Here is a 24040-nt window from a genome sequence, read left to right on the forward strand (position 1 = left end):
GATCACTGAATCCTATGTTAAATATATGTTTAGCATAGAGCACTGGCAGGCAAAGTTGGTTAAGCTCTGACTCTTGATGTCAGCTCAGGTTGTGATCACATGATCATGAGATTGAGCCCTGCATCAGGCTCTGTGTTCGGGTGGGGTCTGTTTGAAAGTCTCTCTCCCTCTCCATCTGCACCTCCCGCTCGTGCTCTGTAAAATAAATTATCTTAAAAAAAAAAAAATCTATGTTTAACTTGGTACCTGCCAGTCTTCCAATGTAGATGTACTATTTTGCTTCCCTTCGGTAATATACGCGAGTTCCTATTGTACTACATCTTGGCCAGGATTTGGTCTTGGCCAGTGTTTCAAGTTTTAGCCATTCTAATATGTGTGTGGTGTTATCTCATTGTTTCAGCTTATAATTCTCTATTGGCATATGATGTTGATTGTCTGTTCATATATTTATTTGCCATTTGTAAATCTTCTTCAGCGATGTGTTTGGTCAGGTCTTTCGACACTTTGTTTTCTTGTTGTTGAGTTTCAAGAGTTATTTGTATATTTTGCATACAAGTCCTTCATCAGATAAGTATTTTACAAAGATTTCCTCCCAGTCTGTGGTGTATCTTCTATCTTAACAGTGTTTTTTGCAGAGTAGAAGTTTTTAATTTTAATGAAATCCAACTTAGTGATATTTTTCTTTCAAGGATTATGTGTTTGGTATCCTATCTAAAAGTCACTGCCAAACCTGAGGTCACCTAGATTTTCTCTTCTCTTCTAAAAGTTCTATAGTTTGCATTTTACATTTAGGCCTCTGTCCATTTTTGGTTAAATTTTATGAAAGGCTGGAAGTCTGTATGGAGATACACTTTTTTTTTTTTTTGCATGTTTATGTGCACTGGTTCCAGCACCTATTCTTCAAAAGATTATTCTTAACTGAATTACCTCTGCTTCTTTGCTAAAGATTTCATTGTATTTATGTAGAGTTATTTCTGAGCTATCTATTCTGTTCCACTGATCTACTTTTTTTAACCAATACAACAATGTTCTGAATACAGCAGCTTTGTAAGTGTTCCAGTCCAGTAGTTCAGTCCTCCAACTTTGTTATTTTTCAGTGCTGTATTGGCTATTCTGGGTCTTTTATATATCCATATGACTGCTAGAGTCAGGTTTCAATACTCACAAAATAATTCATTGGGATTTCGATTAGGATTACATTGAATCTCTAGATCAAGTTAGGAAGAAGAAACATCTTAAAAATATTGAGTATTCTTTTCCATTCACATGGAATACCTATTTCTTTATTAGATCTTTTTTGATTTCTTTCATCAAAGTTCTATAGTTTTTCTCATAAGATTTTGTTCATATTTTAGTATTACTCTTTTTTGCACTAATATAAATGATATTATTTTTACTTTCAAGTTCCAATTGTTCATTGCTGGTGTTTGGAAAGTGATTAACTTTTTTATGTCAATCTCATATCTTGAAATTTTGCTGTAATCACTTATTAGTTTCAGGAAGTGTTTTTTTTTTTTTTTCCTTTTTGGTCAATTCGGGGCAATTTTCTATGTAGGCAATCATTTCACCTATAAACAAAGACACTTTTATTTATTCCTTCTCAATCTAAATACCTTTTATTTCATTTTCTTGTCTTACTGCACTAGCTAGGACTTCTAACACCATGTTGAATAAGAATGGTGAGCAGGGACAGCCTTTCCTTTTTCCCAGCTGAAGAGGGAAAACATTCAATTTCTTACCATTAAGAATGATGCTAGCGGGGCACCTGGGTGGCTCAGTGGGTTAAGGCCTCTGCCTTTGGCTCAGGTCATGGTCCCGGTGTCCTGGGATCGAGCCCCGCGTCGGGCTCTGTGCTCTGCAGGGAGCCTGCTTCCACCTCTCTCTCTATCTGTCTGCCTCTCTGCCTACTTGTGATCTCTGTCAAATAAATAAATAAAATCTTTAAAAAAAAAAGATAAAAAAAAGAATGATGCTAGCTGTAGTTTTCGTACGTAGTCCTTATCAACTTGAGGAAGTCCCCTTCTATATTTCTAGTTTGTTGAGTTTTTGCATGAATTGATGTTGGATTTTCTCAAATGCCTTTTCAACATATATTGATATGATCAAATTATTTTTCTTATTTAGCCTGTGGATGTAATGGATTCCGTTAAGTGATTTTCAAGTATTTAATCAGCCTCCTGCACCTTAATAAATCTCACTTGGTTGTGGTACGTAATTTTTTTATACATTGTTGGTTTTGGCTTATAAAATTTTGCTGAGAATTTCTGCATCTATCTGTTTATGAGAGATATGGGCCAATAATTTTCCTTTCTTGTAATGTCTTTGCCTTTGGTACACCTATTTTATCATCATACTCCACCACCTCTGCCACCTAAAAACAAATGTTCACAAATGCCACTGTTTAACTGTAACTATAGAGATAATAATGCTGCACGTTTTGCCTCTATCCCAAAAACGTAAGAGCAATGCAGACCCTTGACAATGAAGAGGTAAACAATAAGTTCCTCCAGGAATAGAGGATCTTATTCAATTTTTTATTTTTCATTGTTAAAATGTATAAAAACAGGAGACTGGACTAAAAAGGGATGCTTGCTAAGATTCATCTTGGGTGCTACCTCTAACTGATAGTAGCTGTCTAGAAGTACAGCATTAAGGACAATGCTGAGTCTCTGTGTTGGGGGCAAAGGGAGTTTGATAGATTAGCTATGCTTTTTGTGAGAATGGTGAGATTATAGCACACAAACAGTGTATTTGCTATTCACAAGCAAAGCCACTCTAATTCTAGTGAAAGAATAATTTCAAGTTACAATGCTTAATAGCAATTAAAAGAAAACAAAGGTAATGGGAATAAAATTTATTACTTAGCAAAACCAAGTATTTCTTAGAAAATGCTATAGATTAATTATGTTAATGAATGAATCAAAGGGCTTAAGAATCCTAAATAGTTTCACATTGCTTTGGAAGTCAGTATTTCAGTGACTTAATTGGCTGGATGTAAAGTAAGAATGGCATTTGTTATCTGCAAGTCTTTGGCCAAAAATTGCTTTATTTTCAAAGGGTGCCAAAATTCACTGGTGTGATTTTACCAATCCGATAAAGAATAAAAATCTTTCTAAAATCCTTCTAAAACACAATGCATATGGAACAATGGATTTGTTTGGCAGAGGTCTTTCTTCAAAATAACTTCATACAGTGAGGAAAAGGCCATATAGGAGAAGTGAAATTTCACAAAACCTTCACAGTATTACCATACGGCTGTTAACAGTTGACAGGCAGAGGTATTTGTCTCCTGCTTTTAAAATGACTGAAATTCTACCTGTACAAGACAGAGCCCTGCAAAATAACTCAGGACGCCAACCATCAACTTATTTCAGTTCTGCTGTGTGCCTGAGAGTCACACTCTACTCACTCCTTTTCTTCACTTTCAGAGTAATGTTCAGCTTGGCATGAAAAAAAAGCAGCAGTTTTTGGAAATATTTTCACCACTCATCCTTAAGTAAAGACAAGGAGCTGTTTCTTTTTTTTTTTTTCTTGTGTTGGTTGGGTTTTGTTTTTGTATGTTTGTTCTCTGGTTCCATACCACCCATCAGGGATTTTCCAAGCTGGTATAAAGAAGTAGGGCAGAAGACAAAGTGATTCTTAGTTCAGTTTGTGCATTAAAATTACCTGGGGGACCTTTAAAAAGCCACTTATCAAGATCCCTATCCATACATGCTGAACTAATTGATCCAATATGGAGCTGACACATCAGTATTTCTTAAAGAGTACTCCAGGTTGAGAATCAAGATACTCTAAAAAGAAGTGTTCATAATTTCAAGAAATCACCCACTGGTGGTGGGGACACTAAGCAAAAAGGAAATTAAACAGTTTTTGGGTTTTTTTTTTCCTTTAAAAATCTTCTCCAGGGGTTCCTGGGTAGCTCAGTCAGTAAAGCAGTTGGCTCCTGATTTCAGCTCAAGTCATGATCTCAGGGTCCTGGAACAGAGCCCCATTTGGGCTCTGCTCTCAGCAGGGAGGCTGCTTCAGGATCCTCTCTCCCTCTGCTTCTCCTCCCCACCCCCCACCATCAAGCCCTCTCTGTCTACGATAAATTAATAAATCTTTAAAAAAGAAAGAAAGAATAAATATAAAAATCTTCTCCATCACAGTTCTGGGCAGCTTTATTCTACTTTTGGTTAGCCTGTGCTTGTAAAAGGAATATATAGGAGATGAGATAAAAATTTCATGCACTTCAATGAACAGACCAAAAAAAAAAAAAAAAAATCTTTTAAATGGACAAAAAAAAAAAACAAAATCAAGAGAGGAGACAAAAACAAATCTTGTCTCCTGCTGCCTACCCTTTTAATACCTAACTTCTAACCCCTCCACACTCTCAAAACTATGTATCCTTTGATGACTTCATCTTTGAGATGAACTCACTGCGTGTTCTACCGCCAAATAGAATAGAAAAGTTTCTTACAAAGTGATTAATACTGAGACATTTATAATGGAATCAATAATTTCAAAGAAAACCAGCATAAATACTGACAAAAGTCATTACAATTTGTAAACTCTTCCAAAATTTATATCTATATCTTGATATAGTTTATTTAATTAGTCAGACAAAGAGCTACATTTTATGGCTACATCATCCAGTTGTGTTGATGAGCATAATTTGTTACTCTGAAATTACCTATCATTAGACATTAGGAAATATTAAACACATGTTATACCTATTGTGTATAGACTGATAACATCTGCTTTTTAAATTTATAAGTTAAAACCCTCTCATATACTTTAGTATGGTGTTAAACTTTGATGATTGGGTCAGCTCACTCTTATGCTAAAATATCGATCTACCTGAAGAAAAAAAAAAAAGGATCTTTGCCCTAACAACAGGTCTAAGAAAATTAACTTCCCCAACACAAAGCACACACACATTTTTTCTAGGTGGGCACTTTGGTCAGGCGATCACCTACCATTTACTGACTGAATTTCTAAGGATATGGGTTTCCATTTAATCAATAGCAGGTACTGAAAAAAGAATATAATTTCCAATTGCATATTATCCAACTCTTATCTAAAGTCTAGCAATATCTTGGGAGGACTTTATGGATGAAAAGAAGTCTGTCCATTCTTTTATATATTCTGGTTTATCCTTTTAAATAGCCAAGCCATCAGAAAGCAAGATACTTATACCATTTTACTTCAACTAGGAATAGCATTACGCAACTGAAAAGTATGTTTGTACCTTACCATGAGGGTTCTCTTGGAGTGTCAGGCCCTAAGAGGCTCTGGTCCAAACATGTAAGGAAAGAAAAGGGAGAGGGGACGAGAGATAATTCTTAAAGAAAGATCCTAATGTAACTGATCTTTTCGTTTCCTGTTTTTTTTTTTTTTTAAAGATTTTATTTATTTATTTGACAGAGAGAGATCACAAGCAGGCAGAGAGGCAGGCAGAGAGAGAGAGGAGGAAGCAGGCTCCCCACCGAGCAGAGAGCCCGATGCGGGGCTCGATCCCAGGACCCTGAGATCATGACCCGAGCCGAAGGCAGCGGCTTAACCCACTGAGCCACCCAGGCGCCCCTCGTTTCCTGTTTTAAAGACCACGGCTCAATATCGTATTTTTCTTTTATAACAATACACATGCAAATTTTCTTGTGAATTTCAGGTTTGGTTAATGAAAGAAAACTCATCTTTAGCTCATGTGAAGTTTCATTACCATGTTTGCACTTCACTGAGTCTCAAACCAAAACACCTATATCTTAACAGATTCTCACTTGTGTTTCTCTTATATCTCATATTTTACTTTTATGTTTATTTATCATAGGCCGGATCAAATATTTAAGATAAAAAAAGCTCACAAAACTTACCCTCTGAAATGTTATTGTATTTAGTTATCTCAATTATAAATGTATGCAAAGATGTACTATAGCCCCCCAAACTAAACTATAATGTATATAGATTTCACTATTCATGTAATTATTTCTCAACTATGTAAAGTTAACATCCTAATATGAATTTTCTACACTTTTCATTCTAGAGCTAAATTTATAAAGGGTATTTAAAACTGAAGATTTTGAATATAGAATACTAGATGTCATATAATTACCCAGCATGTTTTAACAGATTAAAACATTACCCTTTCTACTGTCAAATAAATATGGAATTCCTTTTATGGGGACTTATCATCAAACCAAATGCTTTATACTCAGTGTGAAAATTCAATCACAATAGTCAGAGATCAAGCTGCTTCTTCTGATAACAAACATGATGAGATATCATCTTGTTCAATATATGCTTTCAACTTGACATGTAGGCTAATAAAAAATATAAAGTTGTGGTATTTATTTTGTTTCTTGCACAATAGAAGGCTTCTAATACAGATGATCAAAGTATCTAGTATCATTGCCTGAAAATACAGCAGGCTCTTATCTGGCGACAGATTAACTGGTTTATAGATTAACTATAGTAAAATAATAGCAACATGCATTGCACTTGTAAATTACTATGCATCAGCTACTGTATAGCAGTATGAGAGGACGTCTAGTTTCAACTACATAACTAAGAGGAACAAATTTGTGTCCATTTTGTCTATCACATTGTCATTCACTCAGATATTTACTACGCACCAGGCACTGTATTGGGCTACTCTACCTCAACAATCAGACCTCATCTCTTGTCAACAGCTCCTCTACAAGGAAAGTATGAGGGAGGGCATATGGTCAACTTTTTTAAGTCGGCTGGAGTTCTGAGATGCAAGCTCTCAAGACGAATAGACACTTAACACTAAGAAACAAACTCCAGGGCGCCTGAGTGGCTCAGTGGGTTAAAGCCTCTGCCTTCGGCTCAGGTCATAATCCCAGGATCCTGGGATCGAGTCCTGCATCAAGCTCTCTGCTCAGCGGGGAGCCTGCTTCCTCCCTCTCTCTCTGCCTGCTTCTCTGTCTATTTGTGATCTCTGTCTGTCAAACAAATAAAATCTTAAAAAAAAAAAAAAAAAAACTCCAGTTGATATGCTAGTGTAAATGTCTCCCTGACCTTGCTCTTCATCTCGTCTTCCTTTGCTTCCCTGCTCAGGAAAAGCCTGAATCTGGCAGTTGTGCTTGCCTCCTCGCCCTTCCACCTCCAAGTTCATTATCACCATATTCTCACAGTTCCCTAGATGCTCCTTAACTGCGTCACTCCCCTTCGCCCCGTCTCCCATCCTACCCCAAACCCTTTTGTCACTACCAAAGCTTGTAATTCCACTGTCTCGACATACAGTCACTGTTTAATAACAGACACAAACCGTTTCAAAATACTTGTTAAATAATGAAGGCAGCTCCCATCATCCTCCCCATCTATCTTTTCAGTTTTAGTTCCTCAGTCACTTGCTAAACGTCAGCCAGTCACTGAGTCTCTCCCAACTATAACCCTCTAGGCCAGTGTGGTCCAGGAGAATATTCTACCATGATGGAAATGTGCTCTATTTACACTGCCAACACATATGGACACTTATTCACCTGAAACATGGCAAGGGTGACTGAGGTATTCCCTAAGTTTATTTAAATTTTAATTAATTTATATGTAAATAGCCCCACATGGCTCATGGTACCAGGACTGGACAGAGCAGCTCAACTTTCTTCCATACTGCTATTAGAATTAGGTTGCTACGGGACATCTCTGAGAATATCATATGAATTAAAGAACATGTCTCCATTAATCTTTACCATCAGGTGTGCCACTGGAGATGATTTTTAATCTAGACCAATATACTACCTCATTTCCATTTTCCCTGTGTCTCTCCCACCTAAGCTTCTGATCCCTTGGTGAACTCACATACACCATGATATGACCCTTCATGCCAACTGATGGCTATCGCCTAGAATGCCTTTCCTTCTCAGGAACATCCACTCATACTTCCAGATCCAGCTCAAATTCCCATTCCTCTCTGAATGGTTAGCTCTCCTCCCTTAACCGAGCTAGCCTCTCTCTCTCAACTCTGTTGCCATAACTTTTTGGATACAGCTCTATTAAAAATTTTAATCATAATGATTTACATGTGAAAATCAGGGGTTCCTTGTATGCCACATAAATAATTATATCCATTCAATGAGACGATGAGGTCAAGCGTTTGGCACAGGAATAAGTAAGCACTCCATACCTGTGCAAAGTCTTCGATACATGGATTATGAATTGCAGCCCCCATGCTAGGGATCTTAACGGAATATATCAGGCTCAGAAAATGAGAGGAAAATAAAAAGGTGGAGATGGAGTGAAGCTAGCTCACAAGCTGTTATACCAACAGGAGGCATAGGTCAGGAAAACTATATAAGGAAAGTCATGAAAGCATTGAGAGATCAACTATTCAAGCAAACCCAAAGCTAAAACTGGATTTACATCTCACCTTCCCTAAGTGGCAATAAATAGCAACACAGGTCTCCCCCGCTACCCAAAAGTGGAGCGTTCCAATGAAACCCTCCATAAGCCAAATAGCATAAAGCAGAGAAGCAATCACCATTTCGTAAAAGCGGAAATCCTTTACGGATTTCAGTTTGGAAACAGATGCATACTAATGTAGGTCTTTCATACAAGTGAAGTTGTGTGAAGTGAACTTCTGGACAGTGGGGAAAACCAGTCATCAAATTCCTTAATCAGGTAGTATAGATGTTAGCCGGTCAAGAACAAAAGAAAGCTTTTCTTGTGATGTGTAACAGAGGAGAATTTGTTGTAAGCAGATCAATAAAGTGCTATTACTATAACCCGCTTCTGAGGAAAGAGCTCCTGTTACATAAAACAGTGAATATATTTGCCATAAGGACATTTAACCTGTGAAGAACCCAGGAGAAAAATAAAACAAAAACAAAAACAAAAACAAATCTCTAAACTTCCTTGATTTTCACATCCTTTAAAATTATATTTAGATAGAAACATTTCAAAATCATCAATGACTCCTGAGGCATGTTTATTCCTAATGATTTTCCACTTATATAAAGCAGTCTCATTCTTTTCTGCCTTTAGTCAGCTTGTCAAAACAAAAACAAAAACAAAAACAATGAAATATTTAAATCCTAAAGGCAAAAAAATGTAGTGGCAACCCTAAGCAATTCCCAAAATGTCTATACCATCATTTGCAGCTACCTGAATTGAATATTAGATTTAATAATATTTTGATGTTCCATTTCATTAGTTTGGGAAAGCCTGGGTTTACAACATAATTCTGTTATTAAACAAAATCCTTCCACTGAATTTGCAAATCAGAGAAAATTAATATTTGGATTTAGCTCCAAGGTTAAGTAAATTAGCTCAGTTCACTCTGGGTTTGGGTTCATGGTTTCGTTCAAATTCCTGATAACGAGCACTTCAAACTAAAAATATTTAAACAATGTAATCAGGGCTGACATTTCAGAAGAAGTGTTCAGGCAAATATGTGTTTTTAAAAAACAAACTCACTTTACAGAGAGAGCTAAGGTTAAATCCGAAGGTTTGAGCATTCCGGGAGCCAGCGTTCATGTAGTTTCCCATCAGCAACACAAGTTCCAGCAACTTGCTGAAGCTTCTGCTCTGCTTTATCTCCTCGCAGGCAGTACTGACAGCCATGATGTCAGGTTTGATGTTGTTCACCTGCTCTTCAAACTGCAGCTTAAAGAGAATAGCACTGAGCCGTGGCCGCAGTCTCTTCACATTGCTCATCTGATGGAAAAGAAAATAGCAGATTTCCTTTAAAATGCATGGTATACTTTAGTACTGTATGACTGCGAGTAATCTGGGATGATTTATTGGTATGACAGTGCCGAGGAAGCAATATGTCCCTTCAAACTGATAGCAGGGAGAGAGAAGAGCCCTGCTTGTGTTTTGTGAGCAATCAAGAGTGATTCCTCAGAGAAGAAAAATTCTCAATTTAGATGCCCAGTGGAAAGAAAGCTTTAATTCGATGACAATGGTCAAGTAATCGAATGCATATAATTTCTTAACAGAAACCGAATTTTCAAACAGTAACAGGGTACACGGGAAACAAATTACAAAGCCGGTCTACCATTAATTTTTGTTTGATATTGAAAATGTGGGGTCATGTTTAAAGCATTCAGAAAGATCCAAAGTGGGTTTTCTTCAAATAGCAACCACTCTCCTCAGAAGCCCTGCTGACTAACAGTATGTGTTAGATGGAGGGAAAGTAAATAGGTCCCAATTTGTACTAAATTGACTTTCCTGAGAAACACAGCCAAGTAGAATGACTCCTGACACACACTAAATGAGCAGGGTCCATGTTAGGGAACATGGGCGTAGCCAGAGACAGAAGCCTCGTGGAGTCACAGATCCATCCCATGCCATGTGAACCCTGTTCAGGACTCGGGGTTCCCTTGTGAATGTGGAGGGTTGAAGACTACAAAAAGAACAAAAAGGCTAGAGAGTCAGCAAGTTCTTGCCTGAGCTTCCTCCCCAGTGTTCTATCACAAGGGGAGAGAAGAGCCATTTAACTGAAGCCTGGAGACAAAAGGCATTTAAGCTATGCATTCCTTGGGCAAATATACTAGGGATTTAGACTTAAAACACCTTGATGAGGCATTAACAGTAAAACTATTGAATTTCAACAACTATTATAAATATCAAAAGCAGTGAGAGGCAAGATCAGGGGGAAAAAAAGTGACAGAACACCAGAGGGTTAAAATAGGGAAGAGTTCTGTCAGTCACAGACCCTAAAGGAAAAAGTAAAGGACAATGTCACACAAAGCTTATAGGATTTCTGTTCCGGAGGTACAAGACTATCTGCTCATAATATAATGACTTATTTAAAATTGAGTAGACCAGACAAAGGCCTGAATTTATTAGATTCAAAAGGCTATTCCCAACCCTGGTTAGCTGTTTAACAGTACAGCCCAGCAGCCCTGCCTAACCACAACTGGGCATTAGGGGTTTCTCTCTGTTCATAGCTCTGAGAGAACATTGTCTGATGAACAAAATCCATACAGTGACTGAAAAGTTTCTTAGTAAATAATATAAAGAGCTAAGTCACAGTTAGTGTTCTCCCCAGCCACCTGACAGATTAAACATTTAAGTGTATACAGCCAAGATCCTAAGAGTTCGACTAATGTAGTTAATGACTCCTCTCTACAAAGAGCTCTAAAAAATATCTCAAGTTTGTCTAGAGGAAAATTTTTTTCTTCCAACAAGAAAGTAGGAAGACTGTAGGCTCAAATAAGATTCAAAAAAAGGGGGGGGCACCTGGGTGGCTCAGTGGGTTAAAGCCTCTGACTTCAGCTCGGGTCATGATTCCAGGGTCCTGGAATCGAGCCCCGCATCAGGCTCTCTGCTCAGCCGGGAGCCTGCTTCCTCCTCTCTCTCTGCCTGCCTCTCTGACTACTTGTGATCTCTCTGTCTCTGTCAAGTAAATAAATAAAATCTTAAAAAAAAAAAAAAGGCAAAAACTAATAACGAACGGCTCCATAAAATAAATATAAAATGTTAGAAAGATAAAATGAAGCCCTATTAGAACACTAATTGTGAATGGGCAAGAATCCTTCTGTTTGGACTTCTAGGTCCAGCACATGAAGTAGAGTTCAGCAGTGATTACTTCTCATCAAGTCGCTTCATGGTTCTTAAATGTTCCCAAATGGGCTAAATTCCCTACATTTTTATCCTTAAACATTGCAAATGGTATTCATATTATATTGGGCCAATTCTGCATAATGTTCTATTACATTTAATAGATCCTTTAGAATAGTAAGAGAGAGGAGTAATCGCCTGAATACACATAGTATGGTCATTCAAAAGGTGTATGATGTGCCCATGGCATGTTTTCAACTTGTAGGCTCATTCATGACACTTTGTTACTTTGCAGTAAACATGCGAGGTATCCCAGGAAAATATCAGTATTACAAAACATATTACTTTTAACCTATATTAATGTACTACTTTATGCCCAAAAAGAAAAAACTCTGCTTAAATGCTTATATTATACTGACCCAAAATATGTTGAAGCTTTCCTGCTGACAAGCTAACCATATGTAGCCAGTATAAAGTAATTAATTTTCCTAGAAAAATATAGCCTAGATTTCTATGAGTAATGAGTCTACCTGGCACTGGGGACAGGTACCTTGAAAAGATAGAGTAAGTGTATGATGTAATGCAGAACAAAATGCTACGAGTTCATGAAAAAGCCTGACCAAGCAAAGTCAGGAAAGGAATCCTGCAAAATACATCTTGGAGCAACATCTTTTAAAATTAGACATCCTTTGCATATTGTTTTCCTTCCAAGTTTCAAAAAAAAAACATTTTGACGCATAGGAAATAAACTTATTTTAGTGAAAAAAATCACTGAGTTGGAAAAGAACCTGAGAGATCACCTGACGCTTGTTAAGTTCCTGAATCCTCTATTAAAATAGCTTACTCGGACAAGTGTCCTCCAGGACACTTGGCTGTCCCTGTTATTTAAAAACCAAACCAAACCGGGAAAGAACGCTAACATTCTAAGATCTAAATCTTAAGATCTAGGATTATCACAGGGTTCTCTTTGTCATTAATCAAACTAAAGTCTTTTGTCACATTGGATCAAAGAAAAAAGGTTAAGAATTAGAAAAGAAATTTTTTTTTAAATTCCAGAATGATGTTTCTTTGTCACTTTATGTGATCTGTGATCCGTCAACACAGGATTTGCATTCTGTTGGCTTGCTAAGGAACCTCTCATTTGTCTGCCACAGGCTAGGCTGGATGCAGAAATGGAGCACTCCATTTCCCTCTCAGTGGTAACAGAAAGTCACTAAAAAGGAGGAGGAGGAGGAGAAGAGTTATAGAAGTTAAACTATAAGACAGCTAATAATTAGAATGCTTGAAGAAATTAGAATTACGCTTTCACAGAGGTAGCCTTTCAATTTATTGTTACGGAGTCTTAGTAATATAAACTTGCATCACCAAATCGATGGATTGTAATCTGAAGATCAATCTAAAGGCGTAAAAGTGAAAGTGAAAATACTTTGATTTCACTGTTGTTTGAAAGCAGGGGGCAAGATTCCCACAGTCTCCCCACCACATGACCATAGATGGCCCATGTTGCAATGAGAATACCTTTCAAACAGTGACTGGTGAAAATCAAACCGCAAGCAATATCTGGAACACCATGGGTAACCATTACAGTCACACTTGTGTTTATTGGCAACATGAGTGTTGTCAGGAAGAGATGAAATGAAAGACTTTTGGAGAATAATGAACCAACAGGTACTGACTGGGAGCCCACTCAGTGCTGAGAAAGTCACCTAAATCAGGACTGCCACCTTTAGATCATCTGAGTCCTTCCATCTGTCTTGAAGAGTAAAAAGTAGTGGGCGCCTGGGTGACTCAGTGGGTTAAGCCTCTGCCTTCTGCTCAGGTCATGATCTCAGGGTCCTGGATGGAAGCCCGCATTTGGCTCTCTGCTCAGTGGGGAGCCTACTTCCCTGTCTCTCTGCCTGCCTCTCTGCCTACTTGTAATTTCTCCGTCAAATAAATAAATAAATCTTTAAAAAAAAAAAAAAAGGTAAAAAGCAGTAATAGTCCCCAGGAAGATGTCCTCTTCCATCATCTCATTATCACTATGTTTTTCCCATGTCATCCATTGTTTTATTAAGGAAAAAATAGAATTAGACATTTCTATACCAGTTATGTATAATACCATATCTGGTTCTCTTTGTTTTATAGATAAGAGATATTCAGAAACCAGATTATTCAAAACTCGCTGGGGTGAATTTTGAATAATCTGGTTTCTGAATATCTCTTGGTGGCTCAGACTGCTTCGGCTCAGGTCATGATCCCAGTGTCCTGGGATTGAGTCCTGCATCTGACTCCCTGCTCAGCAGGGAGCCTGCTTCTCCCTCTCCCTCCGCCTGCCACTCTGCCTACTTGTGCTGTCTCTCTGCCAAACAAATAACAAATAAATAAAATCTTAAAAAACAAAAATCAAACTTGCTGGGTCCCCCCCCCACCTTTTTGCCTACAGACCTACATAGACTCCCCTCAAAAGAAATTTTAGTATGTGCTCTGTATCTTTGTTATTCTTCCCTCAGGCTGTTTTAAAACTGTTTTAACCATTCATTTGGCTAACCCTGTAAGTAATCACCTGATGGAAAAGTCACTCACTCCAGTCTTAACGGACTTAAACCTTTACTTCATATGTTTTGTGCATGTATCAGGAATAACACAACAGGATTTCACAAAGGTCCGAGGACTCCTTCGAGGTCACATGCCAGTAGGACACAGCCCTCAAGCTAACTTGCCGTCAACCACGTGTGCATGCCACTCAGAGCATCACAGTGTGGAAATTAATAATCACAACTTAGAAACCATCTGATACTCAACCTACTCCTATGCTTTTCCAGGAGTACGATGGACTTTAATTGCGCCGCAGTAGTTATTAGACAAAACACTATGGAGATGACCCTGCTGTGAGCATTGCCTGTTACTACTTCAGACTCCTTTCCTTTCCCGACTACCTACTGTTGTGCTGAATTTTGAGTATTTTCCAGATTCGTGTTTGTTAGCCCCTCACACTGCACTCTCCACTCATACTTCCTTATTAGCTAATTCTTCGGTTCTCTGTGGGAGAGGCACAATAAGCACGGAGGACGGGAAAACCAAATGCTTCCGTTGTCCAAGACTAAAGGAAATGACGGAGGGCTGAGAGGAAAGCAACCTCTAAGAAATGTGAATCTATTAAGAGAATTAAGACAGTTAGAAAAAAGGTTTTAACTTGATTCCTTGCTAAACTACATAAAAAATAGCGACCCTTTACTATGAGTTGGCCACTATTTTCAAGACTTCCAGAATGCTCGGGGAGGGGGGAAAGAACAGTTCATTTCATGTCAAGAAATGCATCGAAAGGGGTCTGTGGGTGGGTCGGTTGGTTGAGCATCCCTCTTGATTAGGGCTCAGGTCAGGATCTCAGGGTCTTGAGATCGAGCCCCACATTAGGTTCCACACTCAGCGGGGAGTCTGGTTGAGATTCTCTCCCTCTGCCCCTAGCCCCGCTTACTCACTCATGCTCTCAAGATAAATAAAGTCTTAAAAAAAAAAAAAAAAAGAAAGAAATGTATCAAAAACATAGCTATTTAAATAGCACCTTATGCCTGGGTAATGCTCAGAATACAAAAAAACCCCCCAAATTTTAATAAATGTGTCCTTATGATATTAAAGCTCTGAAGCTAAAATAATTTTTTAAAAACTACAGAACAGCAATGTACATATGGTATGTTTTTTTATATTTTTTCATAGGAGCAAAGCCAAGAATTATACAAAAATTATTAAAAGGATAAAATGTATATTCCTCTAGCTAGTCAAGAAATAGAACATTGGTTACAGTCATCAGATATTGCTTTATCTTTGTTTACAAGTACTTATCAATTCTGGACCACTAAGGATTTCATAGGAGGTCCAAATGAGTTCTGTAGATGCTCAGGATCTGTAAGTGGGAAAGCTAGAGAGCGAGAGACTTCTTATTTAAATTGGCAGTCTTAGCAAATACTCTTAACACAGAAGTTTCATATCTGATGAATTAAAAAGCTGGCATAAAACCCAGAACCATTCTGGTGTCTTAAATTCATTCATGTCTGCTTCCAGACAATTCCCACCCTACCACAGGAAACCAATGTTTTGATTTCTATCACAATAACTTAGTTTCGCCTCTTCTTGAAATTTATTTTAATAAAACTTTCAGTAAACACTTTTCATGTCTGGCTTCTCTTACTGAACAAAATGACTTTGAGATTCATATATATGTACTGTGATCAGGTACTTTATTCGTTTTTATTAATGAGCAAGATTTCATTGTAAAAATATACCAGACACATACCATGTTGGGGGAACTCTTGTTTTCTAGTCTGAGGCAACGTAGGGGTTGGGTTAAACAAGGACTGGAAAAATGGTGTCAAGTTCTAACCCCAGGTACCTGTGAATTTATTTGTAAAGAGGGTCTTTGCTGATGTGATTAGGGATCTCCACATGAGATCATGCTGGATTTAGGGTGAGCTCTAAATTAAGTAACTGATGTCATTTTAATTAAAAAAAAAAAAAAAAGCGGGGGGGAACACACAGGAGAAAGCAATGCAAGGGAGGCGGCAGATATTGGAGTCATCCTACCAGCTAGAAAACACAGAGTCGTGACTGGGAGCAGCTACCACAAGTGAGAAGACAGGCAGGGAACAGATTCATCCTCAAAGCCTCCAGAAGGAACCAACCTGCCAACACCTCAATTTAGGATTTTTGGTCTCCAGAAATGTGAGAGAATAAATTTGTTGCTTTAAGCCATCACAGTTGTGGGCATTTGTTATTGAGGCCCATGGAAACTAATACAGGACCTTATGAATTTTCTTGTATGAATCTTGTCATTTCTAATAAGTATCTAAAAAACAGTATACATGTATGCTTTATAAGAAATTGTTAAACTGTTTTGCTAAGTAGTTTCTACCACTTGAAACCTGTTTGAAATTTTATCTTTGCATGTTAGGTCTATATTCCATTCCTCATTAATTATCCTTTGTAATATGATGCAAGACTTGGGATTCATTTCAGTTCATAAGATATCCAAGCACTGCAGTACAGTTAGATGCAAAAAAGTTCCTTTCCACACTCATTAGCCATGAAGTCTCTGTTGAAAATCAGTCGATAATAGTATCTTCGTGGGTTTATTTCTAAACTCTCTAGAAAAAGTTTGTGTATTTTTAAGCCAAAATGTTACTGCCTTGATATTGCATCAATAGTCTATGTCTTCCAAGTATGTTCTTTTCTCAAAACTGATTTTTAACTCTTCTAGGTCCTTTGCATGCCATACAAATTTTTTGTAACTAACTTCCTGTCAATTACTTTAACAAAACCTGCTGGGATTTTGATTGGGAATGTGTATCATATATTAGAAATCTAAGATCATTTGAGAGAAAAATGGAATCTTACTAATACTGAGCCTTCCACTTTATAAGCCTGGTAAATATCTCATTTACAATTTCTTTAATTTCTCTCAGCAGTGTCTTATGGCTTTTGATGTAGAAAATTAGCAGGTTTTAGTGAAATTTTTTTCATAAGTATTTTAAGTTTTGGAGCTAAAGTAAATAGTACTATTTTTAATTTGCTTTCTAGTATATCATGGCTTATGGAGAAAAATACAACTTATTTGGGTATCTGAATATTCTGTGATCTTACTAAATGCACTGGTTACTTCAACCAAGTTTGCTTATGTGAATTCATAAGGGATTTACAATAATCAGGTCACATAAAGGTGGTTTACTTCCTCATTTCCAATGCACAGGCCCTTAATTTCTTTTCCTTTTCTTACTATACAGGTTAAAACATGCATTATAATGCCGAATAGAAGTGTGAGAATAGATAGCCTTGCCTGAATTCCAATCATAAATGACAAAGCATTTAAGCTTTCACCATCAGTTATGAGGAGAGTTACAGGTTTTCCGTGGATGTCCTTTATCAAGTTGAAGTAGTTCCTATTTCTAGTTGCTAAGAATTTTTATTTATCACAAATTCAAATTCTGAATACTTCTCATTTTGCATCTACTTAGATAATGTGATTTTTCTCCCTTTTTCCTGGTAATATGGTTAACTACATTAATTTTTAAATGTTAAGTCAACCTTATACCACTTGGACATAACATACTCTTCATGCACTGAAATATTTGATACAAAAATACTTTGTTAATTTTTGCATATATGTTCAAGTCTAATTCTCTGTACTGAAATTCTTTTGACTCTTGATATCTGTAATTTGAAATCTGGTTTTGTTTTTCAGTGTTTGCAATCAGTTCAAAATGACTTTTTCTTTGACCCACAAGTAATTAAAAACCACATTATGCAATTTTCAGAGATTTTTCCATTATTATTGTCCAGTTAAGTTTTAACAGAAAACCTACTCAGCAAGATTTCAATCTTCTGAAAATTACCGAGATATATTCTACATTCCCAAATGGTCGACTTCGGTGAACGTTACATTCTATTTGAAAGGAATGCATATTCTGCAGTTGTTCTGAGGAAGCCCCACAAATACTAGAACAAGAGAGTTGATAGAACTGTCTTGATTTGCTATATATTTACTTTTTTGAGGGGGAGGGGGGGGGAGTCTATATTTTTTCTAGAATTTACTGAAAAAGAGACATTACAGGCTAGGACTAGGGAATTATCTATTTCTCCATTTAATTTAGCCAGTCGTGCTTGGTGAATTTTGATGCTGTTATTAGGAGCTTATATATTTAAGATGATTATTCCTAGTAAATTACTCTATCATTATGTAATATCACTATTTCTTATAATAGGTTTTGCCTTGAAGTATACCTTCTCTGAACTAGCCATAGTTAGGCTATTTTTCTTATTGTTGCCGTTTTTCATTTGTCCCCTCTTCTTTTCAACTACAAAAGCGGGGAGAATGATGAGAAAGATGTAATTAAGCAATTTTTAGTATTCCATTTTATTTCTTTTACTGGCATCTGAGTTCTGACTCTTCATTTTATTTTTTCTCATTGCTCTAGGACTAACAAAATGCATCCTTAGGTTACTGATACATGCTTCTGGAACAGTCTACTTAGTGTTACTATGACGTTCATATTGCATCTGTACATGTTTTCCTTTTCCTGCCTCAGCCTTCCTCCATTTCACACCCCCTGATTCATTTCAGCATGTAATGTTTTAACAGCATAATTCCATTTGTTGTGCCCCCATCATTTGTGCAACTGCCATCATATTTTTGAAGTCTATGTACATTATAAGTCCTATCCTGCAGTGGTTTTTTTTTTTTTTTTTGGTTTTTTTTTTTTTAATTATCAGTTCTTTTAAGTAATATAGAAGAAGGGAAAACAGTTTATTTACTATTTCAGGCACTCTTCATTTCTTCATGAGGATCTGAGTTTCCATCCTGTATCATTTCCCCTTGGTTTGAAGTACAGTCCTTAGCATTCTTTGTAGGACAGATCTGTCAGCCACAAACCCTCTCAGTTCACTAAAAAGTCTTTATTCGGGGCGCCTGGGTGGCTCAGTGGGTTAAAGCCTCTGCCTTCAGCTCAGGTCATGATCCCCGGGTCCTGGGATCAAGCCCTGCATCGGGCTCTCTGCTCAGCAGGGAGCCTGCTTCCCCTCCTCTCTCTCTGCCTGCCTCTCTGTCTACTTGTGAGCTCTCTCTCTGTCAAATAAATAAATAAAATCTTAAAAAAAAAAAAAGTGTTTATTCTACCCTGTTTTGGGAAGGGTATCTATTAAAGAGAAAAATTTGAGTTTACATGTTTTTTAAAATTATTTCAACACCTTACATCCTTCTGTTGACTGCCACTTTCCATTATTTCTGCAGTCAGCAAAAATCTCTCATTTTCCCATAAGCAATGTGTCTCCCCCACCAATCCTCACCCCAAAAATCTGCAACAAGTTAGTTTCATGATTTTTTCTTCATTTCCAGCTGTAGGCAGTTTGACTTGGATGTACTAAGGTGACTTTTTCTTTACATTGTCCTCTTTGGAGTATGCCAGGCTTCTTGAACTTGAAATTTCTATTTCTCACTCAATTTGGAATTTCTTGGTCATTATATCTTCAAATATTTTGGCAGCCACAATCTTACTCTCTTCTCCTTTGGGGATGCCAATTATAGGTGTTCTGGGAATGATTGGTATTTCCCCAACAATACCTAAGGTTCTGTTCACCTTTTTACACAAATTATTTTGGCCTACGCTCTTAAGATAGAAAAACTCTATAGAGCTGTCTTCAAATTCACTGACTTTTCTGCTCTCTCCAATATACCATTAAACGTACTCAGTAAATATTTCAATTCAGTTATTAAATTCTTCAGTTTGAGAATTTCCATATGGTAAATTTTTATAGTTTTCATTTCCCTGCAGAGATTTCTCAATTAAAACCATGTTGTTGTTGTTTTTTTAATTCCTAGAAGATAATTTCCTTTAGTTCTTTGAACATATTCATAATATTCACAGTAAAGGCTTTGCACGTGAAATTCCAAATCTGGGCCATCGTAGGTCTGGTTTGATTTTTTTCTTTTGATGATAAATCCCATTTTTCTTTACTATTTAATATTATAACATTACAAAAAGTTTGAGTTATAATATTCCTTTAAAGAATATTCATTCTTTTAAAAAAATTTTTAATTTAAATGCTGGTTAATTAACATATAGTATATTATTAGTTTCAGAGGTAGCATTTAGTGATTCATCAGTTGCATATAATATCCAGGGCTCATTACATTAAGTGCCCTCCTTAATGCCCATCACCCCGTTACGCCACCCCTCCTACCCACCTCCCCAACAGCTACCCTTAGTTTCCTACAGTTACAAGTCTCTTATGGTTTATCTCCCTTTCTGTTTTTCTCTTTACTTTCCCTTCCCTTCCCCTATGTTCATCTGTTTTGTTCATATGGTATTTATCTTTCTCTGACTTATATTATGCTAAGCAAAAAAGTCAGTCAAGGAATGTTCATTCTTGTTTTAGCAGGCAAATCACTGGGTGATCACCCTAAGTTGTACACGCCTGAGTTATACATTGTTAGTATAGCTGGTGGAAGAAAATGAGTTGCCCTAGCTCCTCTAAATTGGTCGGATGACTGCCCAAGCTTCTTCCCAGAGGAGTCTGCAAGGCTGGATTACAGGTTTCCTTAAGGTGGTCTAGAGTAGTTACTTCTTTAGGGTGTGGTGCTCATTCCTAAAGTACAACCTTTCCAGTTTGAGTAAATGCCAAGTAAGTAAATGAGGTGCTAAGACTACCTTTCTATTTTGGCAGAGCCAGAAATCCAAGCCTCCCAGCAATGCTAGACCTCCAGGATCTCTGCTCCACTCACAACCTGTAGCAGCTACGGTGTGACAAATCTTGTTCAGCATAGGAACAGCCCAGGATCCAGGTGCAAACTCCATGGAGATCTGCACAAGGACGACCGGAGTTCCTTTCTGCACAATCCCACCCCATTCAATGCCCAGAAGATTTCAGCTGTTTCTACTGCTATATATTCTGATCTCTGCCTCTTCTGCTTAGAGAAAAACACAACTTCTATTTCAACTCCAGCTCTCTCTGCTGTTAACTATAAATTTTCACTAGGCCAAAGCTGGGCATTCGTGAAGTTAAGATTAGTTTGCTCTCTTGAGGCTTGCAATTTTTCCTCTACTGGTTGCTTACTGCCTTATAATAGACGACTTGCATATTTTGCTCGGTTTTATCTTTGCTAGTGGTTTACACAGCTTTTGTTAACTTATTACTAAGTATTTTATGTTTTTATGTTACCGTAAATGGAATTTTAAAAACTAATAATTTGTTTTAAGAAGACCAAAAAAGAGACTTTATCCAAATTAACCAGCTAGTTCAGCTAGTTCTGTGCTGTCCTATCTGCTTTCTCACACACTCTCTCTCCATCTTATACACACACACACACACAGACGCACACACACACATACAGACATGCTTGGTTAAAGTGATGCTCGCCAGTTCTTCCTATGTAACGTGACTATACTTTTCCTTTCTAACAAAATAAACAATTTATAGGGAGATACTTAAAGTCTATGTGAATGGTATATATATAATACACTTACATCAAATTTTCACCTTCGTGTTAGTGGACAGCCCACTGAGTAGAATATTATAGTATTTACACAATTTTATTAAAAATGCCTTTGAGACCCTTACAGAAGGCCTCAAAATGAGACACAAAGCAGCCAACAGTCCCAATTACATCTTAAGTCACAAGTATGATGCAGCTGCTTGGCTCCATAGTGACTTAGTTCCTTGAGTCCAGCTTCCCCCCTTCCATTATGTTTCCAAAGCAGTCTCAGAAGACAGTATGGAAACCTATATGTAATGAGATTTGCAGAATACAGAAAATGTTTCCCAGGCACTAGATGATACTTGGATCTAAAAAAGCAACCTTAAACAATGTTGTTTGCAAAATGATGAATCATAAGAGACCTTTTTGCTTATAACTACAAAATGCTTTAGGCTTTATTTCAAATGAATGATGTATGGCTAGTAATTAGTATGTGACTGTAATGATGTTTCATTTTGTTTTTGCAAATGAAACAAATTAAGCAGATTGGGCCATAAAATTTCAATACTACATAGAAGGTCTAACTAGAAAGCATCATGTTTCCATACCAAAAAGCAACAAAGAAACCACATTTCCTTAAAGTGGGCTTAAATGCCCCACTTTTCAGTTGTCTACTTAGAAGATTTAAAATCTCAAAGAAAAGAAAAGCCAAAATTTCTAAAAACTTAATTTCAAGTTCAACAATTTCAGCTTCCACTTGAAAGTTCTAAGTAATTTGCATCTATTATTATCTCACAGTTAATCTTTAAATACTAAAAATAAATTGCTCCAGTAATGAAGCATACAGAAACCACCACTAAAAACAACCCCAGGACAGTGGGTACCTACAGCAAACAGAAACACAAGATCAGTGGCCAGCCCAAGAAATAGAGGAGTAATTACCTTTGAGTGGCATGAAAGTCTGAGTTCATAGCAGAGCAGTAATATTCACTGGTAGAGTGAACAAGTTGCTTCATCTATGAAATGGTAATGCCTACTTTTGGAGTTAGATAAAAATTACTCTTCTGTTTATATACCAAATATTTATTGAACATTTACTATGTTCACTGTTTTTGGCCTTGCAGATTCCCATTAAAAAAAAAGACAAGAACCTCCTTGTCCAAATGGAGTGTACTATAAGTAAGCAGGCAGAGGAAGGAAGAGAAAAAGAGCAGTAGACCTTTGAGATATCCTTTGAGATAAGGAAAAGTGCTAGGACTAAGTAGGGTATAGGAGATAGAGAATGATGGGGGAGATCATTATGATGTGTGTTTCCATGATGAAGTGGCGTTTGGCTGAGCAGAGGCAGCTGCAAGAGTAAAGGTGAATCTGAGGTGGGGACAGCAAAAGAATAGGACTGCAACACAATAAGGAAGGAAGGGAGCAGTAAACTATGAGTTTCAAAAAACAGACACTCCATCATCTTACAAACTTATTAATTTCTAATAAAATTAGAAACCATTCAAAATTGCAAGGAGAAATTCCTCTTCAGGCCAAAGATGGAGAAACAGGGACTAGACTTATGCCCGAAGCAATAGTTTTCAGACAGTGGACACCAGGCAGTGTGGGACAGTGGCTCCTGAGAAAGGAGAAACAAGGTGAGTGCTATGACTGCCAACTCTCTTTTTAGAAAGTGCTTCTGAAGCCCGGCACAAGGAGAAGGAAGCCAGGTGGAGTCAGGGATTCCCCATACATTGAGGAGAGGCAGACAGGAATACGATAAACCTAAAGCAGCTGGAGTTCTTGAGACAGAATACCAGAAAGGAAAGATAGCACAGAGACAAACCTCTGGTGATCTCAAGAGGTTCCCCCTATGTTTTTAGCTCTGGTACTGATCAGCACACACATGTGAGAAAAGCCACTGGAGGCTGGGGAAAGTATCATCTAAGAGCACCAGAGGTAACGATGCTGATTCTCACACAGGGTTGGGAAGAGTACTTGTTCTCATCTGCCAGAGTGGGAGACCTTCAAAATACATGGGACATTCAGTAGAATACTCAGAAGAGTATTGCCTCACTCTTGGGGTTGAATAAGCTCTAGGCTGAAAGCTAGTTTGATTCCATGGAACAAAGTTTAAATACAAGCCACATTAAATACCAAACTATTTGCAAATTATTTACTATCTCCCAAAACAAAGCTCAAGAATACTTAGAAAAATAGAAAAGTATCTAGAGTGCAACATGTTAAAAAGAAAAATTTTGGCACCCAAACAAAAATCACTAGCCACCCGGGTTGCCTGGGTGGCTCAGTGGGTTAAAGCCTCTGCCTTCAGCTCGGGTCATGATCTCAGGGTCCTGGGATCGAGCCCCACATCGGGCTCTCTGCTCAGCGGGGAGCCTGCTTCCTCCTCTCTCTGCCTCTGTGCCTGTGATCTCTCTCTGTCAAGTAAATTAAAAAAACAAAAAACAAAACAAAAAAAAAACAAACAAAAAATCACTAGCCACCCAAAGTAGTAGGAAAATGTAACTATTGAGGAGAAATGTTAATGAATAAAGATACAGAACTGCACAAATGACATACGTATAAACAGGCAAAAGTTACTATAAAACTATT

General features: G+C 37.4%; 1 protein-coding gene across 6 annotated transcripts in view; it reads right to left on the reverse strand.

Annotated features, from left to right (window-relative positions):
- DIAPH3 (diaphanous related formin 3) overlaps positions 1–24040 on the reverse strand; it is a 510449-nt gene that overhangs the window by 221098 nt on the left and 265311 nt on the right. For all 6 annotated transcript variants that reach the window (XM_047720091.1, XM_047720089.1, XM_047720090.1 and 3 more), the window contains one exon: positions 9415–9654. In XM_047720091.1, the coding sequence (XP_047576047.1) occupies positions 9415–9654 (240 nt within the window). The remainder of the gene's footprint in view (positions 1–9414; positions 9655–24040) is intronic.

Source organism: Lutra lutra, chromosome 3, assembly GCF_902655055.1.
Source record: "Lutra lutra chromosome 3, mLutLut1.2, whole genome shotgun sequence".
Classification (NCBI taxonomy): Eukaryota; Metazoa; Chordata; class Mammalia; order Carnivora; family Mustelidae; genus Lutra; species Lutra lutra.